This window comes from Mastigoproctus giganteus, chromosome 2, assembly GCF_048544385.1.
Source record: "Mastigoproctus giganteus isolate SK-2022 chromosome 2, ASM4854438v1, whole genome shotgun sequence".
NCBI lineage: Eukaryota > Metazoa > Arthropoda > Arachnida > Uropygi > Thelyphonidae > Mastigoproctus > Mastigoproctus giganteus.
This window is the reverse complement of record NC_143576.1, coordinates 74058241-74081323: the sequence shown is the minus strand read 5'-3', so window position 1 is coordinate 74081323 and position 23083 is coordinate 74058241. Positions and strand designations below refer to the sequence as shown.

General features: G+C 38.6%; 1 protein-coding gene across 2 annotated transcripts in view; it reads left to right on the top strand.

The window, feature by feature from the left end:
• Positions 1 to 23083, top strand: part of Frmd5 (FERM domain containing) — a 433883-nt gene that overhangs the window by 140615 nt on the left and 270185 nt on the right. For both annotated transcript variants that reach the window (XM_090368524.1, XM_090368523.1), the window contains exon 5: positions 1644 to 1741. In XM_090368524.1, coding sequence (XP_090224650.1) covers positions 1644 to 1741 — 98 coding nt within the window. The remainder of the gene's footprint in view (positions 1 to 1643; positions 1742 to 23083) is intronic.

Below are 23083 nucleotides of genomic sequence, written 5' to 3'. Positions count from 1 at the left end.
TAACTCAATTTTATTCGCTAATGTCATCATCTTCTTTGATATTTTCACATTTCTCTTGTTATTCGTAGCCATATTTTGTACGGGTTAGAAAGAACTTGTCCACAGTAAAGTCCCTTTCGTCCGTTAACAAACTCGAAAAAGTCTGTTTTACACTGCAAAACAGTAGATTTATCACTTTTGTAAACATATCAATTTATAAATTGATAAATCTATTCAATTTTTAAGCATATAAATTAAAAGCAAACGACGAAAACTTCTATTACAAGCGCATAACACATACTGAACAAGGATTAGTGAGAAACATCCATGCTCGCGATTTTGTCACCCCTCTTCCCCCCCATCCACTGAGCACTGTTTTGACTGAGAAAGATAATTTTAGCCACGCCCATGTTTTTTATGGCTGAAAATGTTCCCGGCGCTTTAAAATTCACATTTTTTTAGGTTTCATTTTATATTAAATCATTGATTGCGAAACCGCGAATAGCGGGGAGTTTACTGTATTTTTCAAGTTTGCACCCCCGAGTAAAAACTTAGTCGAATTTGCGCAAGTCGAGTATTACCGGAATCGGGGAGTTCCTGTATTTATGTAAAAATAAGGATAAAGTTGAGTTGTTTTAACCGTAAAATTTTGAATTTTCATTTCAGAAAACCTAGTGTTCATACATATATACACACAGAGAGAAACATATGCATATATATATATATATATATATATATCTATCTATCTATATGGGGCCGCAAACCTTTTTTGATTTTTGAAGGGAGCCGTACACTTTTTGATTTTTGAAGGGAGCCGTACACTTTTTGATTTTTGAAAGGGTCCATAGATCTGAGTAGTTTGGAACCACTGCCCAGAGAATTGGGCAACGAGAATGTTCGATCACAAGCACTTCACTTTTCATTGATGGCAGCTTAAAACTTTAAAATTTACTATAAAAGTATCACAGGCTATAAACTTACTCAGTAAAAAGAAAGGTGCTATGCAAAAAAAATAAAAAAGCAGCAAGAATTACAGTTAATCGAAATAAAGAGATTTATAGTTAGATCTCATGAAAAAGAAGTGTAGTTATTGAATGACATCATTTTGTAAAAAAAATTCTATTTATTCACAGTATGTCCGAGGCCAGAAGTGTACGTGTTAACTGTGATGGTAGACATTCTGAATTGTTTATGAAGGACAAATTTGGTGTCATTCTTCAAAATGAGCTATGTATTTTTGTATGTTCTCAAATTCATGTAGTTCTTCATCATTCAAGGGCCAGCTCTAGTCCCTGAATGAAGAACTGCAATCTTTCTAAGAAGGGCATTTTTTTGGTAACTTTGTATTAAACTTATTTCTAAGTGTCCTCTAAAATAATGAAAGATACTACACTCATTTTGTCTGTCATATTATATTTGTGTATTGGTACCAAAATTGTATCACATGAGATACCTATTTTTGTAAAGAAAGGGGGGGGGGGAAAATGCAACTGCATGATATTTTTCATTCTTAGGATGTTTGAACCCAGTTTAAGTAATCGTGAAAATTTTCTTCCAAAGCCATGTAAAGGTAGTGAGAAAGTAATTAATTTCTATTTTGAAAGCTTGCTATAAAACTGAGAAAATTTATTTTTTCTTATGTGACAGTTTCCTTAATATTGTAGGTACCAGATATTTCTTCAGTTAAGAAGAGACCTTTTACATGGGAGACTCTATTGCTCTCAGAATGATGCAGCACTGCTTGCTGCTTATATTTTACAGTGTAAGTAAAAATATGCTGTATTTTAAAATGGATTATTAGATTTCATATATAAGTTTTCTGTTAGTTTTCTTATATATTTCTTTGCACATTGCATATGCAGCTATTTTAATATATAGTGTTCTATATGATTATATGACATAATTTTAAAATAAAAATTATATACATCTTTGGAATAGTCATTATCATTGAGGTTAGATTTGAAAGTTAATCAAAATTTAACATGTATATGCAGTAAAGTAGATTTACAATAAAGAAACTATATCCCGAGATGTTAGAACTGTTGTTTCTTCTTCTACTTATATATATACAAACAGCTAAGGAAATTAGTCAAATATAGCTGTATGAATTTGACTGATTTTACAGTTCTCTAACAACACTTGTGAAAGGCAGACTCGGATCACATGCACTTCAAAGAGCATATGAAGACCTCTGTCTTCAAATGCTCTTTATGAATGAGATGAGTAAATGAAATTTAAAATAAACACGAGTCTGTCTCACTGAAGTGAAAATTGGATATATTTTACATAAGTATATATGAGGGGGTATATATGATACAGGTCTCTAAACCTCATTTTAGGAAGGATGTAGAGTTGCTATAATGAGTGCAGAGAAAGGCAACAAGACTGATGAGGGGAACAAAGGGGTGATCTTACGAAGAAAGGCTTAAGTTCTGCAAATTGCAGCTTCTGCAGACTGCTTCGGCATCTGCGAGGCGATCTGATTGAAATGTATAAGAACTTGAATGGATTGAGCAGGCTCAATGCTGATGGCATACTTCTGCTTGCTCAGATTAAGAACTTGAGGGGCCATAGATTCAACTAAAAAGGAAAGACAGTTGTAGAGTAGATGTGAGAAAATTTGCCTTTAGCCAGTGGTTGGTTGATTGTTGGAACAAACTTCCATCTGTTGTGGAAGTCGATAGCTTAAATAAATTCAAGGCAGAACTAGACAAACATTTAGAATGAATGGATGAGTGAAATGGGAAGGGGTTTTTTTTTTTTTTTTTGATGATGCTGTATAAGCTTGCTTTCTTGCAACATATGCCTCTACTAATGCTAATATCAGGATCAAATGTTAGTTGCCTTAAAAATATCTATAGGAATAGTTTCTGTTTTATAGTCTGCAATATCAGGATTAGATGTAATTGCACTAGAAATACCTGTAGGGAAGTTAGTATTGATATGGTTGATCCTCAATAGATGAATCTTCATTTGTTTGTGTTATTTTAACGAAAAAAAAAAAACACTGAAAGCAAAATGTCTGACAAAAGATTAGCTACCCGATTTTTATTATTTTTTTCCTCCACTTTCTCCTGGGTGCCGCCGACCGGGCTAGCCGAGTGGGTAAAGTACCTGCCCGGCAACCCAAAGGTCGCGGGTTCGATTCCCACCTCGGGCTTGGATCAAAGTACTGCAAAAACCTTGGGAGGTGCAATATGGCCACAGAAGCCGATGCGCCAACAACTACCAAATCAAAAAAAAAAAAAAAAAATCCTGGGTGCCTCCGTAGCCAGGTGGGTAGGAGCAGCAGTGTGTAGCACACTTCTTGATTAGACTGGGGTTCGAACCAGTACGGAGGATGCGGAAGGACCAACGCATATCCCCAAAGCAGATGTGGGTCTGAGTTGCTAATGCTCCTAAAAACCAAATAACAAACAAACAACAAACCCACTTTCTCCTATAAGTAAGTAAACAATCTCTGTGATTCTACATTTACTGTTGGTACATCCATAATTTATTGATTCCAAAAATAGGTGCGCATTGTAAAAACAACCAAAACTATATTGCGATAAATTGTTTTTTACAAATAAAAGCAAAAAATCAAAAAGTCTATAACAACAAAAATTTTCATTTTTCATATACTGATGTTTCATTATTTATAAATTGTTTTTTATTATTTTTTCTATATATTTACGTGGAGGCCCCTTGTAATGTGAGGCCCTAAGCTGTAGCTTGTCTAGCTTATGCGTAAATCCAGCCCTGGTTGTGAAACCCGCTGCTTGAGAAAACAATAGAAAGAGAGCAAATGTTTAGTTTGGTATAGTGCGTCTCATGGATTGTTGTGTTCTGTCACACCCTAAAAGACAAATTTTGTTTCATTATTTGTCAGGAGTCTCAATTTTTTTTATAGTAAATAATTTTTTTTGTTTAGAAATTCCGAAAATGATGCGTAAATGCAAAAGAGTTGTGCTATCAATTGAAAAAAAACTTTGAAATTATTTGGAAGTTTGAAAACGGTGCATCATTTAAATCTTTAATGAACCATTATAATGTTGATGACCAAACCATATGTGACATTATAAATAAAAATAACAAAAAATAAATAAATAAAGGGAAGCTATTAGATTTTGCAGGCTCATCTAATCAGAGGCATTACTAGGGTTGTGACACCCAGGGCAAATAAAAAAATGGTGTCCCCTTGAAAACTTCTTTAAAATTCTGGCTGAATTCTTATATTGGTACTCAAACTAGTTACTTGTTATAATACCAATTACAAAATATACTTTTATTATTAAAAAAAATTAAACTTATATTTGGCACCCAGGGCACGTGCCCCACCTGCTTCACCCTAGTTACACCACAGCATCTGATAGCGTTAAAGGCACAACTATTAGAAAAAGATGAAACATTCTGTATATGAAGAGCTTGATAAGGCAATGTTAGCATTAGTAGAGGCATTTGATGCAAGAAAGCAAGCTTATGCAGCATCAGCCAAAAAAAAGTAAAGTAAAATAAATAAATAAAAAATAACCACTTCCACTTCACCCCTCTGTTCGTTCGAAATACCTGTCCAGCTGAGCCTTAAACTTATTTAGGCTATCAACGTCCACGACAAGGGATGGAAGTCTGTTCCACCTACCAACCACCCGCTGGCTAAAGGCAAATTTCCGCACATCTATACTATATCTGTCTTTCCTCAATTTGAATTTATGCCCTCTCAGGTGATTATTCTGAGCAAGAGGAAGAATCCCATCAGCATTGAGCATGCTCAAACCATTCAAGGCTTTATACACCTCAAAGTGTCAGTAGTGTCCTTGACAACCCTGCCAACCTTCGTATCATCTGCAAAACTTGGACATTAAGCTTGATATACCATCATCAATATCATTTATAAATACCGAAAGCAATAAAGGACCCAATACTGAACCCCGAGGGACTCCACTAATAACATTTAGTCCATGATGAGCAGTGTCCATTGATTACCACTCTGTCTTCTCCCCCTCAACCACCCCTTTATCCATAGCAGCAATTTGCCTCCAATGCCACACTGCTCCAATTTGTGCAGCAGTCTTCCATGTGCAACAGTATCAAAAGCCTTTCTAAGATCCAAGTATATAATATCAAAGTTATTCCCTGCATCCAGTTCTTTTGTAACTGCATCATAGTATCCAATCAAATTGGTCAGGCAAGACTTCCCCTTAACAAAACCATGCTGTGTCCGAGCTGTAACTGAAGTCTTGTTTAGATGATCCTGCAGTGCTTCTTTAACCAGTGCTTCCATTAATTTTCCGGGAACAGAAGTTAAACTCACAGGTCTATAATTACTTGTGTCAGCCTTTGATCCTCCTTTCTGAATTGGGGTCACATTTGCACATCTCCAGTGTGTGTGTACCTCCCCTGAGTCCAAGGAAGCTCTCATAATTATGGCCAAGGGTTTGCTTATTTCCTTGGCTGCCTCCTTTAATATAACTGGATAGATCCCATCCACCCCAGGTGCCTTTCTTTTGTTTATCTTCAACAATTTCTCCTCCACTTTACTCTCAGTTATTACAAGATTCTCTAGCTTACTGCCAGAGTTCAATACACCTCTGGCATTCCCCTCGCTGAATAACTCCTCGTGTGAATGTCAATGCAAAATATTCATTTAGCTTGTTAGCTACCTGAGCAGGATCATCAACAGTTGACCCATCGATAACAAGTGGACCAATCTGATTCATCCCCTTCCTTCTAGAGTTTACATAAGTAAAGAACTCTTTGCTGTTTTTCTTCGCATTCCTTGCCAAGGATTTCTCGTAATCTTCCTTCGCCTGCCTAACCTCCTTTGTAACTTGGTTACAGATCAACTTGTATCTATCATAGGCCTCTGTGTCACGTGTTAATTTGTATGTATCCCATGCATTTTTCTTCTCTGCCATATGCCTCATTAGTTCATCTGACATCCATTTAGGCATAAACCTTGAACAATATTTCTTAGTTGGTATGTAAAGCCTAGTAGCTTCCTTCCAAGATAAGTTCTTTGAATGCTTCCCATTTTGAATTTGCTGTTGGTAACATCATCAGTTGATCCCACTGTATACAATTTAAATACTGTCTCAGTCCATCGTAGTCGCCTTTACGAAAGCAATACCCCTTCCCTTTACCCCTAATGGTAGTTACCTCTTTGAGTAAATCTCATTTCAGCACACTGTGATTACTGCCACCTAGTGGTTCATTTATCTGCAGATTCTTAATGCATGACGAATCACTACTGATAATCAAATCAAGAGTATTACTCCCTCTAGTTGCCTCTCGAACATGCTGATGTAGAAAACAATCATCCAATAAATTCACAAAAGCCTTGCTAGTGTGTGAGTGACCAGCCCCCAAATTCCAGTCAGTATCTGGGAAATTAAAATCCCCCATTATAAGACTCTGATTTACTGGCCCACTCTGTTTCTCTGTACAGTTTCTTATTATACTCATCAGAGTCATTAGGCCTATAGCCCACTCCTACTCTCAATTTTGATCTCCCAATGCTTATGTCACACCAAACTGACTCAACACTGCACTGTCCAGCGATGTCGACTGGCTTCACTTCCTTGGATTTTGTGTTTCTTTACAAAAGCCTAACCCCTCCTCCCTTCCTATCCTGTCTATCCTCTCTCTGTAGACATTGTACTCCCCAAATTCCAGTTCTGCATTCCTTATATCTGTGTGACACCACGTCTCTGAAATCCCCACAATATCTGCCTTTGATGTTTTGACAATACCTCAAATTCATCAAATTTATTTACTAAACTCCTAGCATTGGTGTACATGCAAGTATACATGCACCTGCTCTTCCTCTTAGCCACTCCCCTAACACAACCCATGTATTTACTTGTACCCCCATGATTCCCAGCAGTCTCTGAAATCTCCTGCATCTTATTTTCCAGGCTGCTGCTCATTCCAATAGAAGCAGTGCAAGAATCACTTTCTCCTCTGCCAGTGGCTACTAGCAGTTTTCTGACCCACCTAACACTGCCTCGATAGCATCAGCAAACATTCTTGCACCCTTTCTATTTAAGTGTATCCCATCCCTGTAGAAGCAGTCTCTCCTGATAACAAGTACAGACCAGGCTGAAAAAAAAATGTTGTTGTGGTTTAGCCAACAAAGAGCCGATGGCATTCCAGTGTCTGGGGGCAGTTTGTGCAGCCAAGGAAAAATATATATTTTTTTGAAGAATTAAAACTGCAGGGTGATTTTAACGCATCTTCTGTGTGGTTGATGCAGTTTAAACAGAGGCACGGCATTCATCAGATTGAGTGCCATGTTTCAAAAATTATTCAAACCAATGAACTTGTGCCGGAGTAAATTTACAGTGCTGATGAAACAGGACTGTACTGGAAATGACTTTCATCAAAAACTTTGGCTTCCAAAACCGAGGTAAAAGCTCCAAGACATAAAATGCAAAAGCAAAGATTGGCAGTTCTTTGTTGTGATAATGGTGCTGGGTCTCATTCTTTGAAACTCTGCATAATTGGAACAGCAAAAAAAAAACCACAGGATTTCTCAATTTTTTATGTAGACAGGGAGATATTTTCCAGTTGATTTAGGACTACATCTGTGCCTTCAGTGTGACAACATCTGGCATCACTTGGCTTACCACAGAAAGCTGTTCTACTACAAAGGGTACTAGGAAAGTTTTGCAATACAGCTTTGTTTATTTAATTTTTTCAAAGTAATTTCCTCTACATTCAATACACCTCTCCATCCTCCGAAACCAATCTTTAAACCAGTTCTGCCAAGTTTCACTAGGGAGTAAAGCACACTCGTCCCAAGCCCGTAGAAGGTCCTCATCACTGAAAAACCGCCTCCCTTTTAGCTTCATTTTCACATGCGGGAACAGTGCAAAGTCGCAGGGAGCAAGGTTTGGACTATAGGGAGGGTGCTCAAGAAGTTTCACTCCTGTCGTGGTCAAATATTCGGTGCAGGCTTTGGCACGGTGAGCTGGAGCATTTTCGTGATGGAGGTACCAGGTGTCCATTCTTGACTTTGGCCGCAGGTTCTTCATAGATCCAATGACTTTAGGCAGGCATTGTTCAGTATACCACTTAGCTGTGACTGTCTTCTGCGTGTCCAAAACGACACGTTCCACAATTCCACTCGATTTGAAAAATACAGCTATCATTTTCTTCTTTACAGATCGGGATTTTCTGACAATTACGGGTGTGTCGTCATCATCAAAGACCCAAACTTTGTTTTGAGCCTTGGTCGGCAGATCGTAATAGTACAGCCAAGTCTCGTCACCTGTCACGATGTTGTTCACATACCGAGATTGTCCCTTATCAAACTTTTTTAACATCTCCCGGCACCAAGTCACACGTCGTGTCATCTGCTCTTCAGTCAGTTGATGTGGCACCCAGAGAGAACAAAGTTTCTTCACGTGCAAATGATCTTGCAGAATCGAACGAATTGCTGGTGTATTTAGGCCCAAAGTATCCTCTATCTGTTGGTAGGTCACTCGCCTGTTTTCGTCAAGCATTTTCCTCACAGCAGTAACGTTTTCCTCCGTAACTGACGTTCGTGGCCTTCCCGGCCTCTCAGAATCCTCCAGAGTGAAATTTCCCCTTTGGAATTCTCTATACCACCTGAATATCGTTGTACGATGTGGACAATCATCATCTAGTGCAAGAGTCATTTCTTCTAAGCACTGGTCTTTGGTTAAACCACGCACGAAATTATACCGCAAAACTGTCCTTATCTCATTTCGTGACCACGATGCCATTGCAAGCACTTTACACTCTCACTACTAATGAATAACTGAGCCCATCGACTTGGCGCGGTGGCTACTATGCACGTATGAACATGTCTCAACATGCAGCAACAAGCAGCTTCCTGTGATTCATTGTTGCGTCATATTGCAAAACTTTCCTAGTACCCTTTGTATTAGACAATGCACCAAGTCAACCCAATGAGGAAATTCTAAAATCAGACGATGGAAATATTTTCATCAAATATTTACCCCATAATGTGACAGCTTTAATAGAACCTATAGATCAAGTCGTCATCCAACGAATGAAAGAAATTTTATCGCAGAAATTTGTATCTGAAGTTAGTGGTGGAAAAAATGGCTGTAATTTATTGACATTTTGGAAAAACCTCACTGTACTGGATGCAATTTACAAAGTTTCAGAAGCATGAAAATCAATAAAAAGAATAATGTTAAAGAGGTCTTACAATAAAATTTTACAGGGAAACTATGAAGGGTTCCTAGAACTTGAAGAAAACTGTGAAGATCTAGTTTTTTTTTTTTTTTTTTTTTTTATGAAAACCCCAAACACCAGAAGTATTAGAACCTATAGTACTTAGTATCATGCTTGGTTTGGAGGTTGAGAAGACAAAAGAAGATATTTGTTGACATTAGACTTCAACTTCTGTAGACTAATATTTCGTGAAATATGTATAAAGGAAGGTTTTTCCAGAAAACGACAGTTGAATGAATAAATGAGAAAGATGAAAAGTTGTTTCTGTGAGTTTGAAGTTGGACAGTAAATGAATGGTGGCTGGTGGCGGCACGTGTTCGGATTGTTTTGAAAGAGAGAGTGGGAATTATAGAAGCCAATTCAGAGGAACAGTGCCCATTGAAGTATCTGTAGGAAAAGGCATGCAGCAGAAACATTACGTCTAATAGACAGAGAGTGGAGAGACTCTGTTAGAGAGGAGTCATTAATTAACCTAACTGCTCTCTTCTGAATGGAAACTAGAAGCCTGAGAGAGAGGTTTTGGGGGCACCTCCCTACGTGTAGGAACAATATTCCACAGTAGGGCGAATTTGCGATTTGTACAGAGTGAATAGCTGTTTGGAAGAAAAGTAATGCCGAGAGCAAAAGAGAAAACCAAGTTTTTTAGATGCAGAGGAAGCAGTATTTGTAATGTGCTTGTGCCAAGAGAGATTAGAAGTCAGGGTAATCCCCGAAAGAGATATATCATTTTACCTAGAAATCAGAGTGTCACTAAAGACAAGCATAGGAGCAGAAGTATCCTTTTTGTGAGATATAATACTGGACTGAGTTTTAAAAGGATTGAAATGAACTAAGTTGTCTTTGCCCCACTGGAGATTGGCATTTAAGGAATTGGTAGTGGATATTTGAGAAGTGGAAGCTGATTGAGCAGGGCAAGGTTTCTCAAAATGGAAAGTGGAATGCAATGTGCTATCATCGGCCAAACTATGGTTAAGATTTCCAGTCAATGGAAGGAGGTCATTAATATACAAGAGGAAACAGTGCGAAACACATGTTTGTTGATTAGACCGGGGTTTGAGCCCGTCACCACCAAATATGGAGGATGCGTAAAGGTCAGGGAATGACCACCGCATATTCCTGGAGCAATATGGCCTTAGTTGCAAATGCTCGTAAAAAAACCAAACAACAATAACAACATACAAGAGGAAAAGAGTGGGGGAAAGAACTGAATCTTGGGGGACACCAGCATTAGTGGAGAAGTTAGAAGGCAGAGAGCCATCTACTATCACCCTCAGTGAGTGATCCGAGAGAAAACTGGATAACCGATTACAAAAAAACAGTTGGCAAACCATAACATGTAAGCTTGTTTAGAAGACCTTTATGCCAAACACGATCGAAAGCCTTTGTGATGTCAAGAGCAACTACTTGTGTTTCACTAAACCTTTCCATTGAATTTGTCCATAAATGGGTAACATAAGCCAGAATATCACCAGTGGATCGACACTGACGGAATCCATACTGGCAATCGTTGATCAGATGGAAAGTTTCTAGGTAGTTTAAGAATTGGCAGTTAATTGATTTCTCCATTGCTTTAGAAAGAGTAGTAGTAGTGGTATGTGATGCAAGAAAGCAAGTGTATGAGCTTATGCAGCATCAGCCAAAAAAAAAAAAAATTGCAATTATCGTCCCATTGCAATTACTTGCAATGGGACAATAATTGGATGGGAGGGACTTTTCACCCTGTTTAGGAACTGGTTGGATATGAGCAAATTTCCAAGCAGAAGGGAAAACACCTTTGGAATAAGAAAGTGAAAAAAGGCGACAAGTGGAGAAATACCATCAGGACTTGGAGCTTTTTTAGCATTGAGATTCATCAAAATCCTTCTGACATCCTTTTGATGGAAGACCGCTGGAGGTATTGAAAGGAGCGTGTTGGGAATTATGGGAGGTGTTTTGCCAAGGTCATTAATACATGAGTTGGAAGAAAAATGGGATGCTAGCAGGTCAGCTTTATCCTTGACTGAAGTGACAAAAGAACCATCTGGTTTGGACACAGGTCGGAGCAGAGGTGGGCATAAGTTGCTGCCAATAGCTTTGGCAAGAGACCAGAATGCTTGGCTACGATGAGGGCAAGAAGCATTTTTTTAAAATCTTAGCCTGTTCAAAGTCTAGTTTGGACCGATTAATGACTGCTTTACAATTGTTGCAAGCTTTGGTTCAGGCAGAAAATAAAACTGAAGAAGTGGAAACAAGCCAATTACAATATGCAGCGTTCCTCTTTTGAACTGCATTAGCACATTTATTGGAAAACCTAGGTTTATATAAAGGACGAGATTTTAAAGTGGAGTGTGGGATAAAGAATTCCATTCCTACAAGAATAATTTCACTGACATGATCTGAGCAAACATTGACATCAGAAGTTTTGCAACAGTAATCCGACCAAAGAAAAGAAGAAAAGAAATCTTGCAGGTCATCCCATTTTGCATTCTTATAATGCCAAACAATACGAGGTTGGGAATAGCCACGAGATAAAGGCTCCATTGTATAAGAGAAAATCACGAAGTTATGATCTGAGATGCCTAAAGGACCACTTCCTTTCACCATGTACTTAGAAGGGTTGTTTGTGAGTAAAAGATGGTTAGGATTGTCTGGTCTTCTTGTAGGTAGATGATCAATCAGTATAAGGTCATTAGTAATTGCAAAAGCCTCAGCATCTCGACATGCTCGGTCAGTGTGACTAGAAAATGAAAGCCAGTTGGAGTTATGAAAATTAAACTCACCAAGGAAAATTATCTCACTGTTAGGGAAGTTGGACTGGAGAAAGTCAAGGCACAAAGTGAGGAAGTCAAAGAGCTCTATGTCATTAGTGGAGTTGGGAGAACGGTAAAGACAGCAGATTGATCTGACACATTGAGGTAGAGAGATTTTAAGCCAGAGAAGATTCCAAATTACCAAGTCTCTGACAGGAAATATCAGAATGGGCATGTGCACAAGTACCACCTTTGAGGCAAAAGGAATCGTACAGCGAATAATTTGGACAACTGGGATGAGCAGTAGTTGAATCAACCGATAACTAAGATTCTGTCAGAAAAAGTACATGGGGTTTGACAGACTGCAAGTGGAAATGTGGTCTCAATTCTAATCTCGACTGTAAGTCGAGATTAGAATTGAGGCCATGTATATTTGTAAAATGAACTGGGAAGTGTTTGTGAGGTTTAGATCTTTTCACAGATAAGCTTGCTCTATTAGTTTGACAATTCATGGTGTTTTCAATAGTAAGAAAAAGTGGGTGGGACATGCTGTATGAAGTAATGAAATTTTTGGATTTGGTGTACACATGGTAAGAATATACCCAGATCCTTGACATAACGTGACCTTGACAATGCTCCCCCCCCCCTTGGATTCATACCACTCGGACTCCCTCCATTCACTATCTGTCAGAGTGGAGATAGCAAGATTATACACTAACTGATCCGGAAAGAGTTACCAATAGTTCGGTCCAGTATACTAACTAGCAACCGCCCTGAGAACACCGTTTTAGAGCTGTACCCTCGGAAGATTGGATTTTGCCATGATGTCCATCATAACCTCAAAAGTCATCAGTCTTACTGCATGATAGAAGAGATGTAAGGAAAATTGGATCTTGCCAAGATGTTCATCATAACCTCAAAAGTCGTCAGTCATACTGCATGATGGAAGAGATGGGGAAGAGTTGACCGGAACATAACTCTGGAGACTAAACATTGGTTCCACCACTTAAAGCCTCCAATAAGCAAAGTTGTGTTATTGCACCAGTTAAAGTAGTAGTAGTAGCAGCAGTGGCATTTGATGCAAGAAAGCAAGTGTTATGAGCTTATGCAGCATCAGCCAAAAAAAAAAACACAACACAAATCACACCATTCCCTCCAAATGCATGTCAGATGGAAGTTTGTTCCAGCAATTAACCACCGGCTGGCTAAAGGCAAATTTCCGCACATCTAATCTACATCTGTCTTTTCTTAATTTGAATTTATGCTCCCTTAGGTTCGTAATCTGAACAAGTGGAAGGATCCCATCAGAATTCAGCGTGCTCAACCCATTCAAGGCCTTATACACCTTAATCAGATCACCACGCAGGTGCCTAGTCTCCAGCCACTGCAATTTGCAGAACTTAAGCCTCTCTTGGTAAGAGGATCCCTTCATTCCCCTCACCAATCTTGTTGCCCTTCTCTGTATACGCTCAAGTAAATCTACATCCTTCCTAAAATGAGGCCTCCAGACCTGTACGCAGTACTCAAGGCGTGGCCTGACCATTGCCTTATGTAGAGGGATAATCACCTCCTTTTCCCTGCTAGCAAAATTCCTATATATCATTGACAAAACCCCATGACCTGCCCTGGCAGCCTGTCTGCATTGCTCAGAAAACTTCATATCTGACTGCACAATTACCCCCAGGTCTTTTTCATTTTCTACCACCTTAAGTGTAGTACCACACAGTTGGTACGATTCTCTGGTGTGACTTCTACCCATATGCAGTACTTTGCATTTGTCAAGGTTAAACTTCGGTTGCCACTTCTTAGCCCATCTGCCCAAATTATCTAGATCCTGTAGCAGTAGCACACTGCTATTACTGTCATTAACAACCCTGCCAACCTTTGTATCATCTGCAAACTGCGACATTAAGCCTGATATACCTTCATCAATATCATTGATAAATATACAAAACAACAGTGGACCTAACACCGAACCCTGTAGGACTCCACTAATAACATTAGTCCAAGAAGAGCAGCACCCATTGATTACCACCCTCTGTCTTCTCCCACTTAACCATCCTTTTATCCATTGTAGCAACTTACCCTTAATACCATTCTGCTCCAACTTGTACAATAGTCTTCCATGCGCAACAGTGTCAAAAGCTTTCCTGAAATCCAAATATATGCTATCAAAATTATTTTTTGCATCCAGTTCCTTTGTAACCACATCATAATATCCTATCAAATTTGTCAGACAAGACTTTCCCTTAACAAACCCATGCTGTGTCTGAATTATTGCTGCAGTCTTGTCTAGATGATTCTGCAATGCATCTTTAACCAGTGACTCCATTATTTTACCCGGAACAGAAGTTAAACTAACTGGTCTGTAATTACTCGTGTCACCCTTGGATCCCCCTTTGTGAATTGGGGATACATTTGCACATCTCCAGTCCGTGGGAAACTCCCCTGAGTCCAAGGATGCTCTCATAATTATGGCTAAGGGTTTGCTTAGTTGCTTTGCCGCCTCCTTTAATATAACTGGATAGATCCCATCCACCCCAGATGCTTTTCTTATGTTTAACTTCAACAATTTCTCCTCCACTTTGCTGTCAGTTATTACAAAATCATTAAGTATCCTGCTACAATTTGATTACCTTCTGCCATTTTCAAATGCCATTTTCATGTGTGAATGTAGATGCAAAATACTCATTCAGTTTGTTTGCTATCTGAGCAGGATCATCAACAGTCGAACCATCGATGTCAAGTGGACCAATCAGATTCATCCCCTTCCTTTTAGAGTTTATATAAGTAAAGAAATCCTTGCTGTTTTTCTTAGCATCATTTGCCAAGGATTTCTCGTAATCTGCCTTCGCCTGCCTAATCTCCTTTGTCACCTGATTACCTGATTAAGTCATCTTCCACGTAGTATTGCCTGGTAACACAGAGGGGTGGCATTCCTCCATGTGTGTGTGTGGGCACCTCACCTCAATTTCTGCTTACGTTGCTTCACACCTGGGTGGTCACCCACAGTGTGCTTGTCCATGGAGGTTATACCTAGGATTACTAACAGTCCTACCATTGTGAAGGTGCAAGCAGAGGATTTGGCTGTCACAGATCATCTGTACTTTGCCGAAATTGGGTCCACTTGACATATCACCTGAATATCAGTTCCATCAATGTTTTAGACTCCCAGGTAGCAAGTACAGCTTGTCTGGCCTATCTGAGAGAATGTCTGTGACAACTTCAACAATTCCCTGCACCCACCCCCATTTGTTGCAAATGGGGGTGAGTGCAGGGATGTCAATGAGCAATCAGTTCATGATTGGCTTAATTCTAGCATAAATTTAGTTGGCCATGAAGTACTAAATGATGAAGAAATTTTACATCATGTAACGACTACTACACCACCACTAAACATAGAGTTGATATTGTCCCAAAACAATAGTCGGCACCTCCGTAGCCAGGTGGGCAGGAGCAGCAGTGCGTACCACACGTTTCTTGATTAGACTGGGGTTTGAGCCCATGACCACTGCATATCCCCGGAGCAATAAGGGCTTAGTTGCTAATGCTCCTAAAAAAAAAAAAAACCCAAAACAATAGTCACAGGGTTGCTTTAAGCGATGCAGAAGCACCTTCTGGCTTTCCTGGAATAGCAAGACGATAGTATTTTTATTCGGAAAAACTGGTTTTAAGAAATATTTGAAGCTTAAATCACTAAAAAGTTGCAAAAGGAAAAAACAATCTTCTGTACTTTCGTATTTTTCTAAGTGAATTAGATTTTTTTGTAAAGATTTTCGCTTATCTCTTATTTTTTGTAAAATTAAAGTATTATGTTAAAAAGAAAACATGTTTAAAATATATTAATAGACTTTAAGTTAAAACTTGCAAAAAAATACACTATTGTGAAAATTATAGTGTACCCCCATCTGCAGCCGTTTATGGCCGATGTCAAATACATTGGCCATCAACAGCTGATGTCAAATACATATACCTCTAGGTAACGATGTATTTGGCAATATACATGGTAATATGTGTATTTGGCAATATACACGGTAATATGTGTATTTGGCAATATACATGGTAATATGTGTATTTGGCAATATATATGCATTAGGTAATAAACATCATTACCTATTGGTATATTTTTATACCTATGTAAGCAATATATTGGACATTGAAGTTGTGCGTGCTTCCTAAATTTTCTTTATTTATCACTATATTTTTTAAGTTGTGTTGCTGAAATTTTTCGATATATTTGAATTAGCATTAGTAAAGGCAATGTTTGTGTAGTTCTGCCTTGAATCTATTTAAGCTATCAACTTCCAGCAATTAACCACCTGCTGGCTAAAGGAAAATTTCCGCACATCTATCTTGCATCTGTCTTTCCTCAATTTGAATTTATGCCCTCTCAGGTGATTATTCTGAGCAAGAGGAAGAATCCCATCAGCATTGAGCATGCTGAAATCATTCAACGCTTTATACACCTCAATCAGATCACCTCGCCAGTGCCTATTCTCCAGACACTGTAATTTGCAAAACTTCAGCCTTTCTTCGTAATAGCAACCCTTTGTTCCATTCGCTAATCTTGTTGCCCTTCTCTGTATTCATTCCAGCAGCTACTTCCTTCTTAAAATGAGGCCTCCAGACATGTATACAGTACTGAAGGCCTGACCATTGCCTTATACAGAAGGGGCTAATCACCTCCTTCTCACTGCTAGAAAAATTCCTGTATATCATTGACAAGACTCCATGAGCTACACTTGCAGACCATCTGCATTGCTCAGAAAACTTCATATGTGACTTCACAATTACCACCAAGTTCTTTTCATTCTCTACCACTGTCAGTGTAGTACCACACAGTTGATACGTTACTCTGGGGTCACTTCTTCCCATATGCAGTACTTTACATTTGTCAATGTTAAACTTCAGTTATCACCTCAGCCCATCCGCTCAACTTTTTTAGATCCTGTTGCAGTAGCGTACTGTCATTGGTGTAATTAAGAACCCTGCCAACATTGGTATCTTCTGCAAACTTAGACATTAAGCCCGATATACCATCATCAATAAATACAGAAAACAACAATGGACCCAACAATGGACCCTGGGGGACTGCACAAATAACATTAGTCCATGAAGAGCAGTGTCCATTGATTACCACTCTGTCTTCTCCCACTCAACCATCCCTTTATCCATAACAGCAGTTTGCATCCAATGCCACACTGCTCCAGTTTGTGCACCAGTTTTCTATGTGGTAATATACATGTATATTACCTATACGTAGGAAAACTGTATCAAATGCCATTCTAAGATCCAAATATATGATATCAAAATTATTCTTGCATCCAGTTCCTTTGTGACCACATCATAGTATCCAATCAAATTGATCAGACAAGACTTTTCCCTATCAAAGCCATGTTGTAATTGAAGTCTTGTCTAGATGATCCTGCAGTGCTTCTTTAACTAGATGATCCTGCAGTGCTTCTTTAACTCCATTAATTTCGCTGGAACAGAAGTTAAACTAACAGGTCTGTAATTGTTTGTGTCACCGTCTGATCCTCCTTTGTGAATTGAGGTCACATTTGCACATCTCCAGTCCATAGGTACCTCCCTGAGTCCAAGGAAGCTCTCATAATTATGGCTGTGGGTTTATTTACTTCCTTTGCTGCTTCCTTTAATATAACTAGATACATCCCAATCCCCCCAGGTGCCTTCCTTATGTTAAACTTCAACAATTTCTCCTCCACTTTGCTCTGTTATTACAAAATCATTAAGCACCCTGTTACAATTTAATAAACTTTCGACCTTTTCCTACCTTAACTTGTGTGAATGTAGATGCAAAATACTCATTCAGATTATCAGCTATGTGAGCAGGATCATCAACAGTCTAACCATCCATATGAAGTGGACCAATCTGATTCATCCCATTCCTTCTAGAGTTTACATAAGTAAAGAACTCTTTGCTGTTTATCTTTGCATCATTTGCCAAAGATTTCTCATAATCTACCTTTGCCTGCCTAACCTCCTTTGTGACTTGGTTACACACCAGCTTATATCTATCGTAGTCTTCCGTGTCACCTGTTAATTTATATGTATCGCATGCATTTTTCTTCTCTGCCTCATGTCTCATTAGTTTATTTGACATCCATTTAGGCCAAAACCTTGAACAATATTTCTTAGTTGAAATATTGTATGAAAAGCCTAGTAGCTTCCAAGATTAATTCTTTGAATGCTTCCCATTTTGAATTTGCTGTTGGTAACATCATCAGTTGGTCCCACCGTACAGAATTTAAAAAGCTGTTTCAGATCACCGTAGTCACCTTTATGAAAGCAAAAACTCTTTTACCCCTGATGATAGTTCTCTTTGAGTAAATTCCACTTCAGCACATTGATCATTGCCACCTAGTGGTTCCTTTATCTGCAGATTCTTAATGCACAAAGAATCACTACTGATAATCAGATTGAGTATTACTTCCTGTAGTTGCCTCCCGAACATTTGGGGATTTGCTGCTGTAGAAAACAATCATCCAATAAATCCTCAAAAGCCTTGCTAGTGTGTGAGTGACCAACACAAAAGTCCCAGTTAATATCTTGGAAATTAAAATCCCCCATTATAAGACAATCTGATTTACTGGCCTACTCTATTTCTCTGTACAGTTGTATATTATACTCATCAGACCTGTAACACACTCTTCCTCCCAGTTTTTCTTTCCCAGTATGTCCCAGCAAACTGATTCAACACTGCTTTGTCCACTCATGTCAACTGGCTGTACTTGCCAAATTAACTGGTAAATCGATTATTAGCATATGGTGGAAGCAAGCCTAAGGCTTATGCTGCACCATCCAAAAAAAAAAAAATTTCTGATTACCCCTGAGAGAGAGGGACAGAACAAGAATCAGAAGTATAAGGGAATCACCAAGAAAGAGAAGAGTGATGATATCCAGCTCAGGACACTAGATGTACCAAGCCCATAATCACCAGATGTGAGTCCGTGGATTATCCGGGATTTTATTTTGATCATCTCTCCCAGAAAATCAGGGGTCTACTCTATTAAGTTGTTGTATTGTAACTTTTCATGTTGTGTGTATATTAGGTAAAGCCTGGTTAAAACTTCAAAAATACGGTTAAAAATTCAAAAAATTCCACCTGAAATTTTGAATTACTGTCCATTTATGTAATCAGCATTATCTTTTCACCCTAAGAAATATAATATCATTGTTATCCTGTCACCCATGTACTGTACATTCTAATAACTTTTGTGTTATCAGTGGCATTACTACTGGCATATGATGCAAAAAAGCAAGCTTATACAGCATCATTGAAAAAAAAAAAAAAAAAAAAAAATTGCATTTCACCCATTCATTCGCTCCAAATGTTTGTCCAGTTCTTCCTTGAATTTATTTAAGCTATCAAGTACAGATGGAAGTTTGTTCCAGCAATCAACCACCTGTTGGCTAAAGGCAAATTTCCACACATCTATTCTACAATTGTCTTTCCTCAATTTCAATTTATATCCCTGAGGTGTGTAATCTGAGCAAGAGGAAGAATCCCATCAGCATTAAGCTTTCTCAATCCATTCAAAGCCTTAAACACCTCAGTCAGACCACCTCGCAGGTGCTTAGTCTCCAGACACTGTAATTTGCAGAACTTAAGCCTTTCTTTGTAAGAGGACCCTTCGTTCCCCTTCATCAATCTTGTTGCCGTTCTGTGTAACTCATTAAAGTTGGAGATATTGAAAGCTCTGCATCCTGCTAAAATGAGGCCACCAGACCTGTATGCAGTACGCAAGGTGTGGTCTGATCATTGCCTTCTATAAGAGGATAATCCTCTCCCTATCCCTGCTAGCAAAATTACTGTATATCATTGATGAGACCCCATGAGCAGCTCTGGCAGCCTGTCTGCACTGCTCTGAAAACTTCATATGTGATGAAACAATTATGCCCTGATCTCTTACATTCTCCACTATCCTGAGTGCAGTAGTGCACAGTTGGTACCTTACTCTTGGGCTACTGCTACCCTTATGCAGTACTTTGGATTTGTCAATGTTAAACTTCAATTTGCCACCACACAGCCCATGTGCCCAACATTTCTAGATCCTGTTGCAGTCGCATACCTTTTTACTGTCATTAACAATCCTACCAACCTTTGTATCATCTGTAAACTTGGACATTAACCCCGATATACCTTCATCAATATCATTGATAAATACAGAAAACAATGGTCCCAACACCGAACCCTTCAGGACCCCAATAATAACATTAGATCAAGACTAGCAGTATCCGTTGATTACCACTTTCTGTCTTTTCTGACTCAACCATCCTTTTATCCATAGCTGCAACTTTCCCTTAATGCCATGTTGCTCCAATTTGTACAGCAGACTTGTGTATGGAACAGTATTGAAAGCTTTCCTTAAATCCAAACATATGTGATAAATTATTTTTTGCATCCTGTTCCTTTGTGACCACATAGTAGTATCCAATCAAATAGGTCAGGAAGATTGTTCTGTACTGTAACTGTAGTCTTGTCTAAATGATACTGCATTGCTTCTTTAACCAGTGACTCTATTACTTTCCCCAGAATGGATGTTAAACTATCAGGTCTGTAATTACTTGTTTCACCCTTTGATTCCCCTTTGTGAATTGAGGATACATTTGCACTTCTCCAGTCTATGGGGACCTGATCTGAATCCAAGGATGCTGTCATAATTATGGCTGAGGGTTTGGTTACTTCCTTTGCCTCAATTTCATAAAATAAATTTGATGAATTTGAGGTGTTGGTCAAGACATCAAAGGCAGATATTGTTCACTTGTTATCAGAGATGTGGTGTCACACAGGTTTCAGGAATGCAGAATTTGAATTTGAGGAGTACAATATGTACAGAAAACATAGACAGGATAGAAAGGGAGGAGAGGTCATGCCATTTGTTTGTACCACATGAAATCTAAGGAAGTGCGTCCGTTTGACCTAGGTGGACAGTGCAGTGTTGTGTTGAGTCAGTTTGATGTGACATAAGAACTGGGAAAGGGAAATTGAGAGTAGGAATGTGTTATAGGTTTAATGACTCTGATGAGTACAAAGAACAACTGTACAGAGAAATAGACATTGTCAGATTGCCTTATAATGGGGATTTTGAACTTCCCGAATATCGACTGGAACTTGTGGTTGGTCACTTGCACACTAGCAAGACTTTTGTGGATTTATTGGATAATTGTTTTCTACAGCAGCAGCATGTTCGAGAGACAACCAGAGAGAGTAATACTCTTGATTGGATTATCAGCAATGATTATTAATAATTAAAAATTTGCAGATAAAGGAACCTATAAATGGCAGACAGTTTTTATATTCTGTACAGGTCTCACCCAGTTTTTATATTCTGTACAGGTCTCACCCAGTTTTTATATTCTATATGGTTAGACCAAGTGATGATGTTACCAACAGCAAATTCTAAATGGCAAATTCTAATTCAAGGAATTAATCTTGGAAGCTATTAGGCTTTTCATACCAACTAAGAAATACTCTTCAAGGATTAGGCTTAAATGGAGGTCAGATGAACTAATGAGACTCGTGGCAGAGAACAAAATTGCATGGGATGCATATAAATTTTTGGGAGATGCAGATGCCTATGGTAGATATAAGGTAGTCTGTAATCAATTCACAAAGGAGATTAGGCAAGCAAAGGCAGATAATGAGAAATATTTCACAAAGGATAGAAAGAAAAAGTAAACACTTCTTTACTTAGGTAACCTCTGGAAGGAAGGGGATGGATCAAATTGGTTCACTTGATATCGATGGTTTGATTGTTGATGATTTTGCTCAGGTAGCTAACAATGTGAATGAGTATTTTGCCTCCTCATTCACATGAGGAATTCTGTAGGGAAGTGGAGGCCGGAAGCTTATTAACCACTAACAGGGTGTTAAATGATATTGTAATAATTCAGAGCAAAGTGGAGGAGAAATTATTAAAGATAAACCTAAGGAATTTAATAATTTTTTATAATATTTCTTTAATATAACTGGCTAGATCCCATCTAAATTTAGATTCTGAATTAAATTCACTTTCGTAGCAATAAGTCTATTTCTGACGTTTTAAGTAGTAGTTTGAGGTACTTATTTCCAGTGTAGGCCCACTGAAGTCAGAAATCGCAATTTTCCAGTTTTGGTGGGAAATGCCAGTAGACAAAGAAAACTATATTATAAACTAAGTATAAGTTAATTCTATCAGTAGTATTATATTTTTCCATACAAAATAACCTTATTACAAGCAGTTGGAAGTATAATTTATTCAAAATTTTTGGACTTTTGCGATGTACTCAAATCAGTGGCTATGCCAGTGGGCTTGCTACCGCTGTAGCGATCGCGCTGAGCAAAAACACTCTCAAAAGAGCAAAAATAGGCAAATACAATCGCAAAAACTATTCTTGCCCAACTTAATTTACTTACCTTCATCTGTGATACTCTTCAAACCTGAAAAATCCATGTTGTAATACTTGAATAAATCGAAGATCGCGCAGTATCGTCGTCAATCGTTGTCCACTGTTTACATCAAGTGGATTTTCGTGCAGATGCGTTCGTACACTTCTGCGACCGCAGCATACTCTCACGAGGATGACAGTCTGAAGATGGGGACAGTGTGAGGAATGATGGTCAACCTGGGCCTTCAACATCACAGGATCCTGATTTTGTGCCAGAACCTGAGTTGCCGAGTGAGTCACACAGAATCACTCAAGGTGAACTAAGTGATCTAATTTGAGACCTAGATCTATTGAAAGATAAAGCAGAGCTTTTGGGATCAAGGCTCCAACAGTGGAATCTTCTGCAACAAACTGTCAAGGTGTCTATGTACAGGAGTGGGCAGAATGCTTTGACTCCATGTTTTAAAAGTGAAAACAACCTTGTTGCCTGCTGTGATGTCAGTGGGTTTGATGATAGCTTTAAATGTGGAGAACAACCTACAGTACTGGAGGCTATTCATAGACTCATCAAACCTAAGTTTTAAAGCTGTTTTGCTCCACAATGGCAACCCTCTTCCTTCAATTCCTCTAGGCCATGCTAACCCCGTAAGAAACAAAAGGGTAAAAATGTTGTTACATCAATCAAGGGAAGTTCTAAGGGTGATAAAAGTAAAAATAAATGGAAAAAATCTGTTCCTATTGACATAGAACAAGGTAAACACGATTCTGAGGGAGGT